Raw genomic sequence first — 24,071 nt, forward strand, 5'->3', positions numbered from 1 at the left:
TGATCTATACTAACGATAAAAATCTATGCATATGTATTTTTCCATGTTCCAATCTATGACCATACTGTTTGTAACCGTGCCATCTATGCGTCACATTATGTATTAGGCCTGCTCAGTTACCACAAAGACACGTAATACCACACTTATAGATAGGAGTCGCTTTTGGCATGAATAAGGTGATAATGATTGTATTTTGCATTCATACTTTACTGTTCTTGCACTCTGACTCTGCTGTATTGCAAACTTACTTCCGTCCGTTATACAATGTATCAACTTGTCGTTTATTGGCGCATTTTGCGACTTAACGCAAAAAAGCTCATCTGCAACAGACGATCTGCACGTTTTTATTACTCAACAACCAAAATAGTTCTTTCCTCTTCATTTGCCTATGGAGAGAGAAAAATGCATAATACAATTTTCTTTTTCACTTTAAAAAGAAAACGGCGACAAGACTCTGAATGAAATTATGCTTGTCATCGGTGGTGCATGAAGTCTTAATGCGCTGTAAACCTTGAATCATATCACGCGCATTTGTGTTTGCTGTTTCGAGAAATTCACCAATGACACAGTACAGAGTAGAAGTCTGCATTTCAATGCATCTATCACCCCCTCTCCCACCCCACCACACCCTTTCTTTGCGTCACCAATTTACACTGCCACGAGCAATGAAGCGTGCCCATGGAATTTGCCCAAGACGATCAAATTGGCCACGTTTTCCTTTCGCAATCTGCCAGCAATAACCCAAAAGGCAGCCATGATAATCTGGCCGCTGCACTACGTTCCTCTTTCCACACGAAGTAGGTCGATAGTGATCTGCACTGCACAGCGTCCGATGGGACGGTCTCGAAACGTTACAGAGCACGCTTCCTCTGACGCAAGTTATGGGACGAATAGAAGTGAGCCACAAACACCCTTCTCAAAAAACTCGTATTTTCGTCTCCCCGGACGATCAGAAGCAGAAACTTAAGGCTATATGACGCAATTTTGCCCAGCCTCACAGCGTTTGCGTGTACCTTTCGGTTTAACTTTACAACATCCCGCAGGCCTCAAGGCTGTTCTAAATGTATCAAGAGGAGTCAGGCCAAATACAAAGTAGTGATCGATTCCTTATGTTATGATACCAATCATACATATGCCCTAAAGATAGCTCAGTTTTGGACGAGCGATAGAGTTCAGCCACATTTTCTTCCATATACATTATTATTACTGCTGATTAATTGTATCATCGTCCCTAAATGTCAGAGATAAATACGAACATAATCCAATATACAATATATTGATAGTTTCACGTTACAATACAACGCACCCAATATCGCTGATAGAAAGGAACAATGAGGTTCGAGTCTGTTAGATATTATTTCAGACATAATGTTACATTTTAGGAAAATGATTTCATCACTCCAGAACCCATACCATCCTCTTTATTCTTCTAAATCCTCCACTTCTAGCTGACAACACCTTATTACTAGGCAGGATATGGGATTTATTATGCTTGTATTCTTAACATGAGAATACAGCCAACACTAATCATTGTAAATGAGAGTACTGTATGTGATAGGTAACAAATCTGCACAGCTACGTGATGAACAGTACAGTTACTCTACACATTTCTTTACACAGAAAAAAAAGTAGCAACTAGATTCTGCACATGATACAGACTTGGGCTTCATGTACGATTTTGAGATAAAGAATAGGAGATAGTGAGTGTGTACTTGTGTGTGTGTATGTCTTTCTGTCTATCTGTGTCTATGTGTGGTTGTGTGTGAATGCGTGCATGTACATGTGTGTCTTAATTAGTCACTGCCTGCCCTATTGAACGAACACAAATTATTATTTAGAAATTATTTTTAAACTATCATCGAGTCCTGTACACAATGTTTAGTTCGTTGAATAAACTCCAAAAAGAGTGTCATATATTTGTCGGCCAATCAAAGCCCATATAAATTATATGTCTTTTGAAACTTTTAATATCTACATAAAATCTTTTTGTCCTCATCGCTCAATTATCTTTGGAATATGTTCCATTACCTTACTCTTTCCGAATTCTCAGATTTCTAGTTTTATGTTTCCATTATTATCTTTCCGCTTACAGCGCTCATGTTGCGCGTTACAGAAAATCTGTATTATTATTATTCCTTTTATTGACTAAACTCAGCAGGGCTAATGCAAACATGTGACGCATTCATTTTGATAGCGACATTAGCAATAAAGAATGACGCCAAGTAACCCTGGCGAGAAAATATTTCTGAGACTTGGAGAGAAAAAAAGATATAAAGAGATCTAAAAAGCATTTTCGTATATTGTTTCCTCAGTGGGATACGTGCCTTGCATCATTTGTATTTCTTCATATTTGTGTATTTGTGTATGACTGTATGTCTGTAGGCATTTTCTTCCACGCTATGTTATTTTGTGCGTATTCCCGTGAGCCTAGACAACATCCGGTCGGCCCCATGGCAAAATGCTAACAAATGTAATGCATCTTCGTCTTTCCTCTCTTGTGAATGTTAATGATATTGCATTGCAGGGGAAACTTGATTCTTCTATATTTTGATTATTTGTCATTGTCATCGTTTGTCCCTCAATTCTTTTCTTTTCCATTCTTTGTTTTTTTTAAAGCCGCCAGTTTCTTTTTTTCACTCTTTCGTTGCTTGGCTGGTTTTCTGCAATAGATGCTTGGCGACTCTTTTTATTTACGGAAGCTAAATAAGCAGTGAATAGCTGCATCACACTAGGACAGCGGAAGGGTAGGGCGGATTTACTGCATGCGCTAATCCACCACGCTTGCTGGGAAACGTTCAGTTTGAATCTTAATTGCACTTGATTTTCAATGTCACCCCCCAACCCCCCCTCCAAAAAAAAAAAGTTTACGAAACATCTTCTTTTGCCAACAGGACGGGAAGGAGGCAAAGGTGAAGGAAAAAACCCAGCAGGTATAATAGGGACAAGAAGAAAATTAATGTTAAAGTACAGGGTGACAAATTTGATGATAAAAGAAAGCAAAATGATGATAAGGAGAATTGAAATGATAATGCCGCGTACATGAAAGGCAAGAACGGTAGGGTTACATCATGCGAATAATTATATTTCTTTTCTTGTATAATGCCAAGATTAAAGGTCACAAACTAATAAGTTGCACTTTACATTAACGAACGACGTTCCCTATTTCAATAACAAGCAGTCGTTCCAAAGAAACCGATGCGCAATTTATGTCGCTAAATCCTGCATCTCTTCCTCCCTCTCTCACTATCTCTCTCTTTCTCTATCTTTCACACACCCACCACCCCCCCACACACACACACACAACTGTTGCGCACCATACCAATGATGTGATATACATGTGTCTCTGTAACATCATGCAACCTGGCTTGATATAGAGGGAGACTCTCAAACAGTTTCTATAGAAACGCGACAGATCAAAGTAATTGTTTTAAACTGCCGTCGACTTTCCGCCCATCAGTAACACTAAATTCAGACGATGCGTTCTGCTAATCTGTCATGAAGATGTACGGAGGTATTCTGTTGGTTTAGCGAGATGATAACTCCTGCATATGCGCAGGCATGCCAGGTCTATTGGTACAAGCAATAATGCATTTTGTTGTATGTTTGTGTTTTGCGTTTCTTTGAGATGGACTTTGTATGACCCGTTATCAGAGACCAAAATACAGACGCCTTACTGCGAAACGAAAGTGCGTCAATGTGGATTAGGGCAGACTCGTTAGGGCGTATATGCATTGTTCATCTTGTCGTTAACACATGGCGTAACAATTTGGCGCGCACACACACACACATCTGTTTTTAGTGTATAAGTCACAAAATGCATTTCTTCCTTCTGTGCGATTAGTAAAGTTCATGGTCAAAGATGTAGGCCTTGTAATATCAACAAGCCAAGGTTTTGTGACAGCCAGCTAATACAGTGTCTGAAGACTGCGCATGTCATAAATGTGATACAACCCATTTCAAAGGGTTGTCAATTTTGTCTTTGTTTTTTTTCCTCTCTCTCTTTTACTTGGTTCTTGTGCCTTGTCTGCCGTTTGACATTAGCCAATCATGATGGTCCGCCATAATGATTTAGAGCTTTATTGATATGTAAGCCATAAAAGGAGAAACTTTTACCGCACGGTTCTGAGGAAGGGCCTATCAACGAAGCAGCCGTGGAGATGAGCAGGGAGGGCGTAATCGTAAATTAGGATCCCCTCTTTCTTTTTTTCCCTTCAGTTGTGCTTTGCTCCGAGCTTGATTCCCGATTAACGTTCATTTCACGAGCGTCTAATGCTCCGTCGGCACGGGACGGTTCGCCAATAACCCCGCCGAAGATATCTACCCAGTGATTTACAGTCATAAAAACGTAATCTTATCTCGTCTGCTTACATTGCACTCTTTCCAAGGCCTGTGTATATTTGCACTCTCACGTAACTTCCCTTCCCCCCGGTGCACATACGCCCAGTCTTGTTCATCTCCCGTCTTCAGTGTTGTCATACCAAATCATTCTTGGTGCCTCTAAGTCTCAGAATGAAGAGTGGACGAATCTCCCCCCTCCATCTCTCTCTCTCTCTCTCTCTCTCTCTATCAGTTTCAAAATCTGCGAAGAACCCACCGTTTTCGAGTCATTTCGATCCAATCAAGGGTTTTTGATTTGTTTGGTGTGAGCGCGCGTTCCCCCCATCGAGTCAAATTTTAAACCTGTCGAGTTTGCGGACATTCTGGTCTGAACCAGTCCCATCTACGGCTGCCACCGTGAATTTCAATATCGCTGTTCATCCGGATTGATTTAAAATGGTACATACCCATTTTATCCACACCCCTGTTGAAACCACGACTCTGTAGTCTTCAGCTTTGCCCCCCTTCCTATAAAAGAAAAAAAAAAGCATTCGATTTTGAACGATTTGTTACCAATCACATCGTTTACTGTTTATCAACTGAAAATGTACAACAACGTGTAAGTTGTGCTTTATTCCGAGACATGACTTGCTTGCAATGCGCCTCAATCTTCACCGTGTCATAAAGAGAAGACTCGGAAGAGTGCCATCATATGTGAGATTTGCTTCCTTCGACCTTACCCCTCCCCGCATTATTGCTATCTAAGGAAGATGTGAACTTTCCCATTCTCATTGAATTTAATTGCAATCCATCTACGGATCCATTTATGATTCCTGTTTGTTAGAGACATTTGATATTCTTCAGGTACTGCGGTGTTATTTTCACAGCTGTATTTTTTTCACATTGTTCAACTAGTTCTTCTCCTGTATACACTTGAACTTTGCCCCCCCCCCAAAAAAAAAAAAATATATATATATATAAAAAACACTGTTCCTACGATATGAATCGAATGCCTCCAATACAAACCAAAACAAAACAATATCTACAACATAAAGGCCATTAACATTGTGTTACATACAATCACTCTTAAGTAATGTTCCAGTTTTTTGTTTTTATCTGATGTCTGTCATCTCGCTTTCACACTACAATCATTTTTGCTGTGGCCCCACCGCATTACACGTTTCCATGCGTACGGATTCCAGCAACAAAAATTCAACAGAGCCATGTATTAAGAGAAAAGGCCAGGATACTGGTAACCATTTCCGGACTGAAACCTATCATCTTTGTTAAGTGTTTTCCTTTCATTTCAATCGCTTTTTACATGTATTTGCTAATTTTTTGATAAAGCCATGTTTTCTTTTTGTATGATTTTTTTCCAAGAGTTCAAAACTTGAAGATGTTTTCCTTGACTGCATCCTTTTTCGCCCCTCACTCCATTCGAGTACTTCATCCTGGCGACCATCATAGCCAACTGCGTGGTGTTAGCGCTGGACACTCACCTTCCAGAGAAGGACAAGACACCACGCTCACAGGCACTGGTGAGTTACATACGTCAGGTCACGTGCTTGTTCGTACTCTGTCGTCACAATAGGGCAACCTGTTCGCGTCGGCCATTTCGTAGATATATTCCGCACATGAGCAGATAAAGGTCGTTTGGGGATAAACGACATAACACAGAGTTGTAGCGAGTAATAACGCGAACTGTTTGGCAGTAACTTTTCGTTGCAGTTACTTTTCGTCTAACAAACAATAAAACAAGTTGGATTTATTACGCATATTGGTGATATAACTATACACCTTTCGATGTTTCAAATACTATACATCTTTCGATGTATAGTATACATCTTTCGATGTTACAAAATTTGGACCATTATTGCCATCGCTAATTGAGAATTGTTCTATTAAGATGATAGGTTTGAACGGGTTAGTATGCATGGTGCCTTCCATTTCAGCGTGGTTTAGGCGAATGGGATGGAAAGACGACAATTCAACCGCAGCCGGCTGTTGTGATTCAGACCGACCGGATATTATCGCGCCTGTTATTTTGCGCGTTTCTTTTAGTTACCACCTGCTGAAAAAAAAAAAAAAATACACGCCTCGTAGTGATCACAGATGTTTTATGCATTTTGGAACATGCTAGTCATCGAGTTCGCAGGCCAAAAGCCGGCGCGTAATTACAATGGGCATGTATGTCTGAATCGACCAATATATAAAACATTGATAAGTGTGAGAGGTTTTTGGTTTGTTTGGTGTTTTGTTTTTGTTTTGTTTTTTGAGGGGGAGGGAATGTTCTCCACGCTCTAGACGCAGTTCACCGCGATCAGTAAAATCAGCATTGTGTAAGCTGGTTTTCTTTAGAATACTGTGCATACAGGATACACTTTCATATGCAGATTTCGATGTCTGTCGCCGCCGCACGCGTTCAATTACGCTCAAAGTACATCCCAGGTCCGTGTCTGGGAGAGCATTCGCAACAGTTGCAACATACAGTGATCACGTGACAATGATCACAACAGCTGGACGATAACCAATCAGCTGTGAGCATCATTCTTGTTGCTATGACTGCTTCAATCTTGGTAACATTTTGATAAACTGTAAGATTCCCTGTGAGACAACAGCTTGGTCGGAATCGATTGTAGTCAAACTGTCTCTCACAATGATCCGTTTCTTCGTATGTTGCACAGTATGGCTGAATAATAGTTGTTCATGAAGCTGTTTGTCAAGCATCGTTTCCATTGTTTTCTTTAACAAAAAATTATACCATTATACCATTATAACATTATACCAACACGGAAATTCACAAAACGAGCGAAGTATTTCAGGGGCGGGCCAGAAATTCCGTAAAAGAGGAGGGACGCAAACAATATTTCTGGTGCTACTTCCGGGTTACACTTTTGTTTTCTTTTTATTTCTTTTGTTTTAGCGACAAATAAAGAGGGGGGGGGCGCCCGGTGCGCCCCCTCTGGATCCGCCACTGGGATTAGCATTAATCATGTCTACACCTATCCAAAAACTTGAAGTTATACTAACTACGAGCGTAAAAATTCCTTCCCTAACCACGACAAAACTTCGATGCCGTTCACACCTACATGCAGCTAGCAAAACCCCAAGGTAATGCTAACTACGACAGAAAATAAAGGGCGCCTAATTCGCACATACGGTTGCGCGCTATTGTGGGAAAATTGAGCGTCGTGGTTAACAGAACTCCGTTCACATTTGTCGCAGTTTTAACGCTCTGTGGGGGGGGGGGGGCATTCCCAAAACCACGATGAAACTACGACAAAACCCTAAGAAATCTTATGGTGCTGTCGTGGTGTCTTCGCCTTAAGGTTTTGTCGTGGTTTTCAAAACTATACGTGCGTCTACATCTACACTAACTTAGAGTTTAGTGCCTCGTAGTTTACAAAACCTCGTAGTTTTGAAAACCTTAAGGTAAAGGGATCTAGGTGTGAACCTCACTACTGAAGCCAAAAGTGAGCGTTGGCGCAACACGATTACAATCCAAACGCGTTATATTGGCAGCATTTTCGTGCGTTTAGGCCAGCGCTCATTAAAAGGCAACTGTTTTCGACAGTCTTTTTTTGTGAGTATAACCATGCTCTCGGTTTCGACAAAATAATGCAATCCATTGAAAAAAAAAAACTGCACTACTGCCAACCTGTACGTAGAGCGATAGCAAGAAATTGAAAATAGTGGTGGCAGTGCCTCTTACAATGCCGGAAAAAAAAAATGCAGAAACGCTTAACTTGCCAAGAATAATAGAAACTCGTGGAAAATTATGCCTTGCCCACTACAATGCCTTGGTAATGCTTTTGGTTGTTCTTGTGTGTCTTGACAACGATGACGAGGGCACACCGACGTCGTGTTCGCTTTATGAAACGGTTGCTTGTACCAGAGTTGCATCTAAAAGCCCAGTTTGATTCGTTAACTTTGTTAGAAATTTGGATGGTGTCTTGGCATTTATATGCCTTAGTTGGAAAGGAGGATTCTTAGTAATGAGGAGACATTGTTGAGCTGATGTAAACTGTGTGAGTGCCTTTATTCAACTCGTTCTTCCAGTGTGCCCTTTGCACATGGGGCATATCATGTTACATCCAGCTACAGCTGGCAGGTTAGTCTTTGCTCAGACTCATCATTGCAAAGACTTTACAAACATAATACATGTATATCAACACATCTCCCTTTCTTTAAAAGGAGATAACATTGTTATCGACTATTTACATACACATTCATGACAACCTCTCAGAGTTTACTTTAACTCTTTTGACTTTCATGCATGTGCGTTTCAAACATTCAAAAATCTTTGCTGTAGTTTCAAAACTGAGTTCTTTGAGTTCAATGATTAGAGTTCATATGCGACAACCGGGTTTCACTGCTTCTTAGTGCGCGTATTTAATCATTCGCGTATTTTAACTAAATCCTGTCTTTACATTATCATTAGAGTCCATCATGTTTCAACTATTAACTCTAACAAATTCGCGAAAAGTTCTTCTCGAGCGGTCTTACTAATTCGCGAAAAGTTCTTCATCTCTAGTTTCACTATTTACAAATCTAAGCGGATGGGAGGCTTCACGATGCGTCCACTTCGGGTAGATTTCACAGACGTCGCGTTTCGTGTAGTCTCGTCTACCATCGGGGCGTTGACGTTGTCGTCGTCGTCATCGTACCTCTGCGCTGGTTGTCGCTCGTCTTGGCCTCGTCTAGGATCAGGTCGAAGATGACGCCTATTTCTGCGACGAATCTCACCAGTCTCTGTCTGGACCAGGTACGACCGATGTGGTAGTGTTTTCTTGATGACACCACCTTGTGACCATCTGCCGGTATTCATGTCTTGGAGTTTGACATGATCTCCTACTTTCAGGTGGGGTAGGTCACGAGCATGTTTGTCGAAATGCTCCTTTTGCTTCTGTTTCTGCACTTCTTTCCTTTCCTTCACCGAGCGAGCATTGATGTGCTGGGGGTCAAGTAGTTTTTCGGCCATAGGCAGATTTGTTCTGATTCGCCTGTTGAAGAGCAGTTCTGCTGGCGATTTTCCACATTCTAGTGGTGAGCTCCTGTAGACCTGTAGAGCTCGAAGGACTTCTTGTCCGCTGTGCTTGGACTTCCGCATCAGGTTTTTGACAATCTTGACGGCATTCTCTGCTTGTCCGTTCGACTGCGGGTGATATGGACTTGTGGTCGTATGGCGAAAGTCCCATTCTGCTGTGAATTGTTGGAACTCACGACTTGAGAACTGTGGTCCATTGTCTGTGATGAGTTCACACGGAGTTCCGTGGCGGGCGAATACAGCTTTCATACTGTTGATCACTGCTCTACTTGTTGTGGTCGACAGTGAACACAGTTCTATGTACTGTGAAAAATAATCCACAATCACCAGGTACTCCTTGTTGTCCAGCGTAAGCAGATCTGCGGCCACCTTTTGCCATGGTCTATCGGGTACCATGTAAGGTTGAAGGCTCTCTTTCTGCTGTTTTGGCTGGTACATGAGGCAAGCATTGCAGTTTTGCACCATTTCTGCTACATCGTGGTTGATCCGGGGCCAGTACAGGACATCTCTTGCACGTCTCTTGCACTTTTCAATTCCCAAGTGCCCTTCGTGGATCTTTTGCAGCATCTCACGTCTCATTGTAGCTGGTACAACAATCTTACTTCCTTTGAAGATGATGCCTTGTGCCTCTGACAGTTCACTTCTGATGTTCCAGTATTCTCTGACTGAGACTGGACACTGTTGTTTTCTCTCTGGCCATCCATCTCTGATGACAGCTAAGAGTTCTTGTAGTGCTGTGTCTTTCTTTGTCTCATCTACAAACTGGCTTCGTTTGTTTGACGTGACTGGCATGTTCATCACGACAGCATCTACATAGACTTTGATGTCTTCCTCTCTCATGACATCTGGTTTTGACTCTGGGTCGACTGCTCTGGAGAGGGTATCCGCTGTGTACATGTACTTCCCTGGTGTGTATGACACTTTCAAGTCATACCTTTGAACTCTGATGAGGAGTCGCTGGATGCGAAGGGGACAGTCACACAGGGGCTTGACGAACAGGGGTATTAGCGGCTTGTGATCCGTCTCTACCTCAACCTGTCGTCCATATATGTACTGGTGAAATCTTTCACATGAGTACGTGATAGCTAGCAGTTCTTTCTCGATCTGCGCGTATCTTGTCTCTGCATCAGTCATGGCTCTAGATGCATACGCTATGGGGACCCAATCTTGGTCATGCTTCTGAAGCAACACTGCTCCGAGCCCATTCTTTGATGCATCAGCTGACAGCTTGGTTGGTTTTGCGCAGTCGTAGAAATGCAGCACTGGCTCTGTTGTCAAGGCTTTTTTCAGCTCTTGCCATGCATGTTCCTGTGCATCGGTCCACACCCACTCATTCCTTTTCTCTAAAAGGCTCCTGAGGGGCTCTGATTTGGTTGACAAGTCAGCGATGAACTTTCCTTGGTAGTTGATCATGCCGAGGAATCTCTGGACATCCTGCTTGCACTGTGGTCTTTCCATGTTCTGTATGGCTGCCACTTTCTTGGGGTCAGGCTGAACTCCTTGATCACTGATGACATCTCCGATGAATGTCAGCTTGTTAACACAGAACTCACATTTTTCTCGGTTGAGTTTCAAGTTGTTCTTTCTCGCTGTCTCTAGAACTTCTTTCAGCCTGAGGTCATGCTCTTCCTTTGTAGCTCCCCATACAATGATATCGTCCATCATTGTGTTCACTCCTGGAATATGTGCGAAGAGCTGGTGCACTATCTTGTGATACACCTCTGGAGCACTGCATATTCCGAACGGAAGTCTCAGGAATCGGTACCTTCCGAAAGGCGTGATGAAGGTACACAACCTTGAGCTTTCATCATCCAGCTGAATCTGCCAGAATCCACTGGATGCATCTAGTTTACTGAAGTACTTCGCTCCGGCAAACTGCGCGGTTATTTCAGCTCTCGACGGTAGCTGAAAATGCTCTCGCTTTACAGCGCGGTTTAGATCTCGCGGATCTAAGCAAACTCGGAGTTGGCCGGTCTTTTTCTGTACGATTACGAGAGACGACACCCATTCAGTGGGCGTATCTACGGGCTCAATGACGTTCATGCGTTCCATTTTGTCTAACTCTTCTTTGAGTTTTTCTCTCATCGGAAACGGTACTTTTCGGCATGCGTGTTGGACAGGTCTCGCATTTTCTGTCACTGTGATGTGGTGCTTACCGGGCACACATCCTAGACCTTCGAACACGTCTTCATAGTCTTCGACCGACATTTTTTCATCATGTGTGTTTTGTGCGACATTCAACACACGTCTCACCAGTTTCAACTTGTCACATGCTTGCAAACCTAGTAATGGTTGACGATTTCCGGGAGTCACTAGAAACGACATATTCTCTGTCAAATTCTTGTGCTTCACCTGTACAAAGCAACGACCTTTCACTGGAATTTCAACTCCACTGTACCCTGTCAACTTGACATTCACCGATGACAACTTTGGTTTTGGTTTCAACGTCTGATACACACTCTCTGGTAGTAGATTCGTTTGCGCGCCTGTATCTAATTTGAACAGCACTTGACGTTCATTCACCATGAGATTCACTTTCCATTCGTCACATGACTCCTGTGACTTGACGACATCAACAAGAAAACTCTCATCCTTGGAATTACTCTGTAGTTCATTTACCTGAACACGACTTTTGCAACACTTTGCGAAGTGATTCATTTTTCTACATTTTTTACACACCTTTCCTTGTGCAGGGCATGAATTCATGGCATGTCGATTGCCACACCTGCCACAAGCCTGGGAATTCTGACCTTGACTTTGACTTTGACTTTTTTGCTTCCACCTTGGAGGTTCTGATCTTTTACCGGGATTGACTGCCTTTTTCTTTTTGTTCAAAGCATCAACAGGGACTGACACATCTGCCTTTGAACCAAGCTCTTGTGCCTGAGCTCTGGTAATTTCAGCAGCACGACAAATTTGCAATGCCTTTTGAAGTGTCAAATCATCCTCTCTGAGCAAACGCTCACGCAAACCACCATCTGTGATTCCACAAATTATCTGATCTCTGATCAGACCATCAGTCAACTCTCCGAATTCACACGATTGTGCACGATTTCTCAATTCTGTGACATACTGATCAATGTTCTCACTCACACCCTGAGATCTGGTAAAGAATTTATGCCTCTCATACGTGACATTCTTCTTGGGAGTGCAATATTTCTCAAACTGTTCAAGCACTTTCTCCAACTTCATCTCATCACCCTCAGCAAATGTGAATGTGTTGTATATATCAAGGGCAGCATCACCTATCACATGCAACAACATTGATGTTTGTGCTTTATCATCTTTCCTTGACATTCCAGAAGCAACATTATACAGAGTGAATCTTTGCTTGAATCTCTTCCAATTCTCAGACAAATTACCCCTCAAATCTAGTGGTGCTGGTTGGGTTAAGTTTGCCATGTTCACTCTCTGTGCATTCACTCACATGAACAGTGTTAACAATTAGCAGAAAACTGTATCTTTTCAACAAGTTAACTTATGCTCAATCATCCAACACTTTCACGAGGTTAGTATGTTGCATCATATATGTGGCTAATCTAGGCTAAGGCCACATCACTGGCTGTAGTGTTCCCAATACCTCATGCACTGTGCAGTCTGGTCAGTTGACCTCTAGAACTTTCTGTTCCGAGCTACCACAGTACTGATGCAGGTCATTGGACACACAATACAGTCATGCACATTCAGGTATGTCATACACACACACACACACGCTGGGTTAGGGCATCTCAACACACTGCTGCTTGGCTACTGTACAGCATGCTAATGTACACATAGCTCCATGCATCCTCCACTCTTTCAAATGAAACGGTCTGGCCTGTTTCTTGCGTGGATTATTCCTTGTCCTAGTCCCTTCTGTACTTCAGAATGATGTAGACAGTTGACTGACACCATGACTTGGACAGTTGAACCACTCTGACACCATGTCTTGGCATTTATATGCCTTAGTTGGAAAGGAGGATTCTTAGTAATGAGGAGACATTGTTGAGCTGATGTAAACTGTGTGAGTGCCTTTATTCAACTCGTTCTTCCAGTGTGCCCTTTGCACATGGGGCATATCATGTTACATCCAGCTACAGCTGGCAGGTTAGTCTTTGCTCAGACTCATCATTGCAAAGACTTTACAAACATAATACATGTATATCAACACAGATGGTATTAAATGTCCTCATTGGCGTAGAAGATGTGTGAAATTCGTGACAATTTAGGTGATTATTGGCCCTTGTATATATCTAGAATGTTTCGACGTAACTTTATACTCTGACATGATTAGTCGTGTGCATGTCACTTTTGTTGTTCTTTGTTGCTTCCTGCCCGTCGTTCGATTTCAAGTGAATCGCAGAAAATAAAAGGAAAACATTTCTAAGGTTACAATCACGTCTGTTTCTTTTCCCCCATTTACTATCAAAGACCTAATCTGAAAAAATAATCTCTCTGGTTCTTCAGTGTGCGTGATCGTTTCCGTGATTATTTTTTGTTGTTGTTGTTGGAAAATGCATGGTCAATCATTGGAGTCTTGTTTACGTTTAGATTCGTTTATATTATTCTTTTTTTTTCCGACAAATTCCGTTCCGCAGGAGGAGACCGAAGTCTACTTCTTGGCGATCTTCTGCCTCGAAGCGGCGATCAAGATCATCGCCCTTGGTTTCCTACTTCACGAAGACTCCTACCTACGCAACGGTTGGAACATCATGGACTTCATAGTAGTTGTCACAGGGTAAGCAGCATGTATAGAAGGAGTATTTTGATCTTTTTCATTTTCCCTGAGTATATATCATTCATGCATCATTACAATCAGTCTGCTTACGCCACCAGTTTTACATCTAACTTGTAACTCTGGCACGAGTGTTTGTTGTATGGCGTTCGATTCATTAGAGTTTGCAACAACAGTTGCGGCGCCATGCTGGAACCGCATATTTTGTGCACGTAGGACGACGTACGTAAAGTGGTCGGAGCGATTTTTTTTTTTTTTTTTTTTTTTTTTTTTTTTAGAGGATGCGAAAACATGGCACGATCGGGTACTGATTCTACAAATCCCGTCATTAATGCTTCTCACGAGCGCTGAATGGATTTCAGTCTGACGTCATATACATATGTCAGGCGCAGATGATGTTTTCACACGTTCCAACCACTGACTATACAGCTGATATGGCAGATATGTCATGTGATCACAGGACATTGACCAGCCTGTGATTCGGATGATGCCATTTTTGTGTGTGTGTGTGTGTGTGTGTGTGTGTGTGTGTGTGTGTGTGTGTGTGTGAATAAGATCACAAGATATAGTAGATGACGTCTAACCATGAAAACATCAACATGGCTTTTTTTTTTTCAAATGCTTTTACACAAATATTCCTTGTTTTGTTATCTATTTTTTGTGAAAACTTTTCAAAGATATACCTTGTGACTGCTGAAATTATACCACCTCCCTCCACTTCCCCCCCCCCCAAAAAAAAAGACAATGCATAAACTTATCATTGAAGGTGCTGAAAGCTAATTTCACACATTCCAGGACAAGAGAATATTTTCAAGTTTTATTTATGCATATGCTATTTTTATTATGATGCAAACAGTCATAAAAACCAGCCACTTTAAAAAGCACTATATATATTTCCTTCTTAACAATGCCTTCCTCTCCACTGATGAATACATCAGTGTGCCGAGCATTTTCGCCCCTTCTCTTGACCAACCGGCCCTCCGGTCAGTCCGGGTACTGAGACCACTTAAACTGGTCTCAAACATTCCTAGTGAGTATTGGAGACCAGCTGGACTGTGCAATGTGGACATGTTGACAGTGCAATGTGATATTCTGATGTCGTATCATTAACCTACAAAATACTAACCCTTAAAGAAGGGGAGGGGGAATGAGGAGGGGGGGGGGTAGGGGAAGGAATACCACTGTTCAATAATTGTTCTTCCATTTGGCATTACAAAGGGAAAGACAAATAAAAGGTAATTGTTTAATTGTGTAAATGTATAACTTTCAATGTTAACACATGTTTTTCCTTTAATTTCAAGTTATAAGAAGCAATGAAAGATACTTGTCTTTCTTGTTTCTCTGATATTTCTGATTTAAAAGCCTTTTAGCCTTTTCTGATGTACTTGTTTTCATTAAGAATATACGCTGTATTTTGTTAGTGATGACTGAGATAACTGAACATTTAACCTTAGTTTCTGTGCTGTTATTCGTAATTTTAGTGGGTGTTCATATGAGAAGCAGTATTCGTCACATGATATGCATATGATGTTTAATTGTTGTAACATAACACTCTCTTTATTCCAAACAGGCGGAGTCATAACTGTATTGATGTAAAGAATCTTACATATTTAATCATTATTGTCACATGTTCTTGTTATATTACATGTATGTCCTGGAGTGAACTGTACTTTATGTTACAAATGGTAACTGAGTACCCCTAACAATGTTTCCCAGTATCCATAAAATTCCATCGGAAGTTGGGATATAACATCAGCTAATGTGCAATAAAGCATGATTGATTTCTGTCCGTCTGTTTGTCTGTGTGTCTCTCTTTCTGTCTCTTTTCTTCTCTCTCTCTCTCTCTCTCTCTCTCTCTCTTTATGTTGGGAGACATTAATTACTGGCATGACTGTAGACAGCATGTTTACTCTGGTCATGTTTGTGAGAGGGCGATATTATTAAAGTTTCACTGTACAATCCAGTCTACTGCTGCCTGCCATTTTGAAGAATGGCCCATTTTGAAGAATGGCCATAAAATGAGGACCACTTCCCTTCTTGTGACTCATCTAAATCCTTTCTAGTTAAGCTTTTCAAGCTGATATGATTGAACTGATGTGGGGATCTAATGAACAAAACTTCCTATAGATATCAATTTCATTACGCAATTTCTTTAGATATATATTAGGTATCTTGTTCCTGAATGACAACATGTCAAGGATTATTCAATTTCCATTTTAAACTAAAGTCCTTTTTAATTTTGCTGCCCCAGAGAATATAATGGATAATGCTGCTTGTTCCGTGAATCTTTGGTTTTAATATGATTTCACTCCTTCTCTAGATTTCGAGCAAGTTATGCAAGTTTGAATGTATGGACACACATATTTGCCCTGTTCTTGTAGAATTACATCTGTAGATATAATGCTCCATCTGAGAAGTCAAGGCTCTTAAATTGTTAAAAAATACCCAGTAAGGGAAATTCTTTAACATATTATTCACTTCTTACTTCCTCTCCCTTTCCATCCATCTGTCTGTCTGTCTGTTAGTATGTTTCTGTCTCTTTTTCTCTCCCTTGTTCTCCCTAGTACTCTAACACTTATGTCCCTGTTATGAAATATCCCAGTGATGAAATTATCCCATGATAGTGTCAATGAACTTGTATTTTTAATCCCCCTTCCCCTGTGAAAAGCAGACTACTTTTTAACCACCAACTTTGTTTCAAGGTATTCTCTATGAACTGTCATTAGATGAATCAAGTTTATATTTTGGTAAGGGTCTTTTTGGTCATTTCATGTTTTCCATAATGAGTAAATTACACTTCTTTCTCTTTGACAAAAATGCAAACGAGAAAAATGCAAAAGTGAAGTAAATATTTTGAATTTCAGTGTCTATGGAATTGTTAAAAAATGCCTGGTTTTTTTTTTCCAGTTCTTTAACAATTTGCATCTTAAGTTAGAAAAGCAAATTTTGGTTTCAACAATGATGTAAGTCAAGCAGAATTGCAATGGTGTCATTCATGATATATCTTCTTCTGTGCTTTGAGATGCATAACACAAGTTTCATAATACTACTTCATCAAAAGCATAGTTTGTAGAGAATACTTTATTCATTGATAAAACTCAAGTGATTGTTGTCTGTGTTGCCATGGTGATTGTTTTGGTCTGCATTGTTTTGATTGGTCATTTCAGTACTGTGTCCGTTGTAGAAGCCAATAACCAAAGTCAGTCCGGTGGCTTTGACCTGCGAACCCTCCGAGCTGTCAGAGTTCTCCGGCCCCTCAAACTAGTGTCTGGTATCCCAAGTAAGTCGGCATACCATTTTCTCCAAACTATCAGGCCTGTATGTCATACCCACAAAGGCAGACCTGAATCAAAACTTGGGTCATCCATATTATATATATATATATATATATATATATATATATATATATATATATATATATATATATATATATATATATATATATATATATATATATATATATATATATATATATATATATATATATATATATATATATATATATATATATATATATATATGGATACCAAGTATGAATTATCATCAGTGTACAACTAGTGTGTCAATCCATTCGCAGCATCTTTTTTATTATTACCAAGGGCGGATCCAGGAAAAATTAAAGGTGGGTGCACGCCCGCACCCCACCCCCATTTTTCTTCTTTTTATTTCTTTTGTTTTAACAAAAAATAAATAAAGAGGGGGTACGTGCCAGGTGAGCCCCCCTCTGGATCCACAACTGATTACTGTTAAACCAACCAGCAGTGAAGTACGAAGAAAATATTTGGTTGTATCTACTTTTCAAAATTATGTGATATCTGCTGACACTGTTAACCTATGAGCATATAGTTAATGCTGAAAGTTAGGATGATCTGGTGTATCTTTGAATGTTTTGTCTGAGAAAGATACAAAATTGTAAACAGCCACCAACTCACTGGAATTTCAGTTAACTTGCCACCCAGTATCAGATCTGCCTTTGTAAAGTAGAGTACAGGCCTTATTGAAAACTGGAAGAGAAGTAATACAAGCAGCATACACAATAATTCCTTGTCAGACTACCTTATGGCAATGCAAGTGCATTGATTTCGTAACTGTACATCAAGTGGTGACTCACAGAAGATGTTAATGGATGCTCTACGTTCATATTTGTGTGTACATCCACTTTGATTTGGACTCTTTGTGGCATGAATACAATTAATGTAACATGCTTAGAGCACAAAATTTAGTAACATGCATATTATGTTGTTCACAAATCAGGTCCATGATCATGCTTCTGTCCACAAGATTAGAATTCAAATTACCTTGCTTTATTTCTCTTTCATTGCATTATGTGTTTTGTGTGCACAAAACTAACATTCTTATTGAGATATAGCTTATTCCATTTCAGGAATGGTACAGTTGTAAATTTGGCAAATCGGGAAAGTTTCCATTCTTGTATCATCCTTGTTTCCAATGATAGGAATGTAAAAACCACAAGTATAATACATGAAAGGACTTACATGTATTACATTTGTTCAAAGCATATCTATGGTGTATTTGGTTGATTGAGTGCCAATAACAACTTTTGTGCCTTCTACTCCAAATGCATTGCACAATTGTAAGACTTTGTTAATGCAGTGTAGTTACAATATGAACATACAGGTTATGATAATGATATAAGGTTATTTTCAAATTTTTATTTCATTAGTTTTTTAATCTAGGAGAAGGGACAAATAAATAAAAAGTGATCATGGTATAGTTGTGGGGACACGATGATTCGCCATACATCAGCTGTGCTGTGCCTGTGGATAATTGTGTTGTTCTGATAAAGTATGATTATTCAATTGTTAATACATGTTAATTGTTTATCATGGTGTATTTTGGTATATGAAGTGGTGGTCATATTCAGTTTCTTGAAACCACAAATAGTTGATATTACACATGTACTGTTTTACCATGTAATAACAATCTTTAATCATAGTGTGTTATTGTCAAATAATACTACAGATAATAAGTGTACTGTTTTTGTTACAGAGGTATTTTTGGTCAGAGCACTTTTGTTGTCACAAATATAAACAATGAGGTCTTAGGGATCATTTTTGTTTAATCCTTTTCTTTACATGTTACACATTGAATATTATTTTCCTTTGGATGACAGTCAAATGATGGTAAAGCAATGCTATTTTGTGTGAAAATATATAACAGGAAGCATCATTTCACACACCACACCTTTATTCTTTCTTTTTCCATTTATGCACAATGGGCAGTCAAGTGTTTGCACTCTGTGGCTAAAATATATTTCCAAGGTTGATATCATTTGTCTAGTCCACTACTTCTCCTCTTCAGCTGCCTTGAATATCAACCAGCAGAGTGCATATCACTAGCCACTCACGACTCAGACAAATTCCCCCCAAAGGCTCTGCATATACTTGTTGCAGATGTTGTGCTGAGTGTTCCAAAGTCTAAGAATGTAGGAGGACATCTATTTTTTCTCTTCCCAAGTAGGAGTTATAATCCTGGAATCTCCAGAACCAAGATTAATGCCAGTTCTGCCCTCACTTCCTTAACCCATTCTCTACGGGAACAGGGTGCCCCCTGTTTTGAAGCAATGAGAATTCGAGTAATTTCGGGAGCAACAGGTTAATACTGTTTTGGGGGGAATTATGAACATGTAGAGCAAAGTAAGGGGTAATAATCAAGAGAAAATTAATATCAATGAATATTTTTAGCGCTAAATTATTGATGTGATGTTTCATTCAAAGCACATACCAAAAAACAACAACAACAGCAACAAACAAAATAAAAAAATCATAGTCGATAGATATTATTACAGCATTTCTCATGTCATTTTGTTGGGTTTGTTTCTGATGTACATACATGTAGCTCTAAACAGCCTGCACAATCAACCATCAAGAACATGAAAAAGTACAAACGACCTTTCTGATCAAGAGCAGTCGTATCAAACTATATTTTATGACAAGATCTGATGTATTCAGCATCCTCACCTGTCTCATTCTTCTTCTTCTTCATTTTTCCTGCATACCAGCCATTAGATTCAATGGAATGTGTAGCCAAGGCTCCTCGTAAAAAATGACATTAAAGTACAACGGCAAACCAAATACATGCTTGTATTGTAATTGGTACATTCTTCTTATGTCTTTCCTACAAGGAAGTAGGGATCACTTTTAACTCATTGTAATGAGTAGTACCAGCAGGTGTATTAACTTTATTGATTGAAGATCCCGTGTGAGATTTTATTTTATTTTGGCATGGTCACACACACCTCAAAAGCTCTTCTTCAGTGAGTTCTTGAAGCAAATACAAACAGTACTTTACTAAATGAGTACAGAGAGGGCAATCTACTATACTGATGGACCATTTGTGACCCTACACCACAAAACACACAAAAAGTTGCCAGACATGGATTTTTAGTTAAGAGCATATTCTAAAAGAGCAGACTTCAAGCTTTAAAATGATGTATAACTCATATCAAATTGGCTCTCTTAACCTATCTAAATATTGGAAAGAAAGCACACACTCCAGAAAAATGTGAACTGAGAAAAGAGGCTCTGAAGCACAGGATCTATTCTGGCGTTTAATCTTCACCATGCCGAGCTACCTGTGCAATGAATGGAATAAAAACAGGATGAAAACCATCGGTTAAAACCAAAATGAAGGGATTATCAGATTAAGCTGAAATTGAGCATGTTCTGTTAACACATTCTGCCCATGATAAATGCCAACTTTCAAAGCATTAGCATCATCCTTTCGAAAGTTATTGGAGTTAAAAGTGAAGAGTGTATACAGGGTTTTTTAAGAAATGAAAGGGGGACTCTAAAGACACACCTACTCACATTATTCTAAAGAGGTGTTCGAGATAAACTGCTAAAAACACACTTTCCTGTTTATTTCATGATACCAAATTTTGGCACAATGTAGAAGAAGACTTGCTCTTTCAGAAAATATAAAAAAGTCAAGATTGACCGAATTGACCCTTTTCACCTATTTTCAGTCCTCACACAAAATCAGTGCATGCAACTTTTTGTTCGTTTTGTGATGCACGGTCACATTCAGTCAACAATAGTCAAATTAATATGACATTCTGCAGGTCAGTAACTTTATAGACAAGGCCTCCAAAGAACACCAACATTTTATGGTAACAAGAGTGAGGCATAATATGCCAAGATTAAGTTGGTTTGGGCATATGCTATGGAAGAATCATTCTTTGTCGATTTGATAGCAACATTCCTGTAAACATCCCTGCAGATTCGGACTTGGTATATCCCAAGGGGTCAATGCCTGACTAAGGACCCCAAGATGTTATGCCTTGGTACTAGCTAAAACATAAATGAGCACATTAGGGGTTTAAAACATGTCGTGCAAAGTCCATTTACACCTCGTTCACATCATGTTCGATTAAATGGAGGGGAAGAAGGTCCTTAATTTTATGGTTGACTGCCTCAAAATTAATGCAACAAAGATTAAGTCTTTCTTGTCTGCTTACCTTTAAAAGTGGCTGAAATAATTTCATGCATGAGAACAGTTACATAACACATTGGGATAGGTTGTCTGTTTTGACAGGAGCAAACTCATTTTGTCATGTGCCATTAGGTGTAATGTAATGTTCAGTCAAAGTGTTGATTATTAAGCTTAACCCATTCCAACCTTGTGATCCTATACTTGTACACTTATGCCTTCTTGTGGGCTATTAAAAAAAAACACACACACATTCATCAATAAAGTGGGGCCTACATTGTCATGATGGGGGACTGGAAACAAGCAACTCCTGTTTATCTGCTATGCTACCCAGGCCTTAGGGCAAGCTTTCTGGTCATCAAAAATAACCTTGGTTGAAGAGATATCCATACAAAGTTTAATATATCAACAATTCAGTGTATCAAAGAAGGTGTCATTACATTATGCAGGCTGAGACCCACTAGTATTTCTTGTAGATATGTTTCTCTGAGTGAAATTTTTCTCTCTTTTTTTTTTTTTCGTTTTCTTTGCATTTGTTAGTTGTAGTCAGCTACATGTAGGTCAGGTAATGCATACGTGTACACAAGCAATCGTCTTGCTGTGGTGAAATGTGTTTTGAAATGTGAATATGAAGAAGACAGTTGAGACATGTGTGATATGTGGAATGTCTGTTGTAATTTCCAGGATTTACATACGACACTTGATTAGGTATTAAGTAGCATTTCTAAATGATAAATAGATTCAGATTTTAACCCTTTCGTTTTGTGATGCGTGGTTCTTTCCTTCCTTGCCCCCCCCCCCCCCCCCCTCGTTCAGGTCTCCAAGTTGTGCTGAAATCCATTATCCGTGCCATGGCCCCCCTGTTGCAGATTGCACTCCTCATCCTCTTTGTAATCATCATCTTCTCCATCACTGGGATGGAGTTCTTCATGGGCAAATTCCACAAAGCTTGCTTCATCAACGGTACGTCACATCATCATTTTTTGTTTTCTCTCTCTCTCTCTCACTCTCAAGGCAGAACAGTGACTTGCACCCATTTTGATACATAAAATTGGGCGCAGGAGCACTGCCCCTTTGAGTTTGTAGAGACCCCACCTGCTCAGGCCACACATGAAGCGGCTGAGAGAGGTATAATCACCAGGGTAACCAGGGGCAGAGCCAGGCATTCTGTAAAGGTGCCTTTACAGAAATTAAAGAGGAGTGCCAGAGCCCCCCTTCCCTCATTTTCTATAATAAAGAGGGGACGCGAGCCCGATGCGCCCCCCCCCCCCCCCCCTGGATCCGCCACTGGTAACTTTTACGAGTGTGGGAAATTCGAACGTCTTAAAATTGCGTTGAAATGTGGTAAGCTTAGAAAAGAATGGTACTGTGACATCATTGGTATCTCCATCCCCTTTTTCTCATCCTCTCTCTCTCTCTCCGATGTGACTACAGGATCAAGTCCTAAAGAATTTGCAGAGGATCCAGATGTGTGCGGAGACCGCCAGTGCCCTGAGGGCGCCGTTTGTGAGGAATACTGGGATGGACCAAATTTTGGAATAACGAACTTTGACAACATGCTGTTTGCCATGTTGACTGTATTCCAATGCATTACCATGGAGGGATGGACAGACATCATGTACAACGTAAGTTGGTTCCTTTAACCCGTTGAAGACGAGTCCAGAGTACACTTAGGACAGGTGTGTATAGGAAATGTGTGTTGTAGTAAAATCGGCCTGTTCTCATGGGGTTCATGCTCTCATGTTGCACCAGCATCTGAAAATGCTCAGAAAATGTGGACAAACAGGTTGGCAGTATAGGAGAATGGAAATGTCATACTGGTACAATACCAAAGAGTGATCTCATAGCCATTCACCACCATCGCCGTGGAAACTGGTTCTTAACAAATGTCTGTGTACGCAGTGGCTGCTAACCGTGCTGGTACCCGCTTTTAGCACTTTCTGTTCAAAGCCTAATGCAAGGATACCTTGTTTGGAACCAGTGCTAAGATATAACAACAAACTGTATGACATCATTACCTCAGTACCGTTGGTCCTCTATTCTTCTTCTTCTTCTTCATCTTCTTCCACTCAGTTTTTGGTTTTCAGAGTAAAATGAAGTAAACAGAGTGGAAGATTGAATTTCCTCATAATTGGACATTGATAAGAATGATAGAAAAGAGATAGATTTGTTTATATTTCCAAATTTAATATAATTGTTTTCTCTACCCCTTTGAGGAGGAGTCCCAAGTCTACTCGGGCAATCATCTCTGGGAAATGGGTGTTGTACGAAAATCAAACTGTCCTCATCGGGTTCAGGATCAGGCCTTTTAGAGTGTTATTAGATGCTTCTGCTTCTGCTACATACATTCAATGTGTGGAATCCATTTGTACAAGTTAGTCGCATACTATTTTGTATAGTGCTTGGACAATAAGTTATGGTTTAGTAAAAAAAAAATATATATATATATATATAGTCATATCTCCATATATTTTAGGCTTTATTGCAAAAATTTTATATGGTAGGATGTTTTGTGATACAATTGACCTATACATATGCATT

The 24,071-nt window shown here is 40.0% G+C and overlaps 1 protein-coding gene across 1 annotated transcript in view; it reads left to right on the plus strand.

The window, feature by feature from the left end:
* LOC140241110 (voltage-dependent calcium channel type A subunit alpha-1-like) overlaps nucleotides 1–24,071 on the plus strand; it is a 229,002-nt gene that overhangs the window by 59,260 nt on the left and 145,671 nt on the right. The window contains exons 3-7 of the mRNA XM_072320878.1: nucleotides 5,750–5,855; nucleotides 13,942–14,081; nucleotides 17,246–17,358; nucleotides 22,347–22,493; nucleotides 22,965–23,155. Coding sequence (XP_072176979.1) covers nucleotides 5,750–5,855; nucleotides 13,942–14,081; nucleotides 17,246–17,358; nucleotides 22,347–22,493; nucleotides 22,965–23,155 — 697 coding nt within the window. The remainder of the gene's footprint in view (nucleotides 1–5,749; nucleotides 5,856–13,941; nucleotides 14,082–17,245; nucleotides 17,359–22,346; nucleotides 22,494–22,964; nucleotides 23,156–24,071) is intronic.

Source organism: Diadema setosum, chromosome 17 (genome assembly GCF_964275005.1).
Source record: "Diadema setosum chromosome 17, eeDiaSeto1, whole genome shotgun sequence".
NCBI lineage: Eukaryota > Metazoa > Echinodermata > Echinoidea > Diadematoida > Diadematidae > Diadema > Diadema setosum.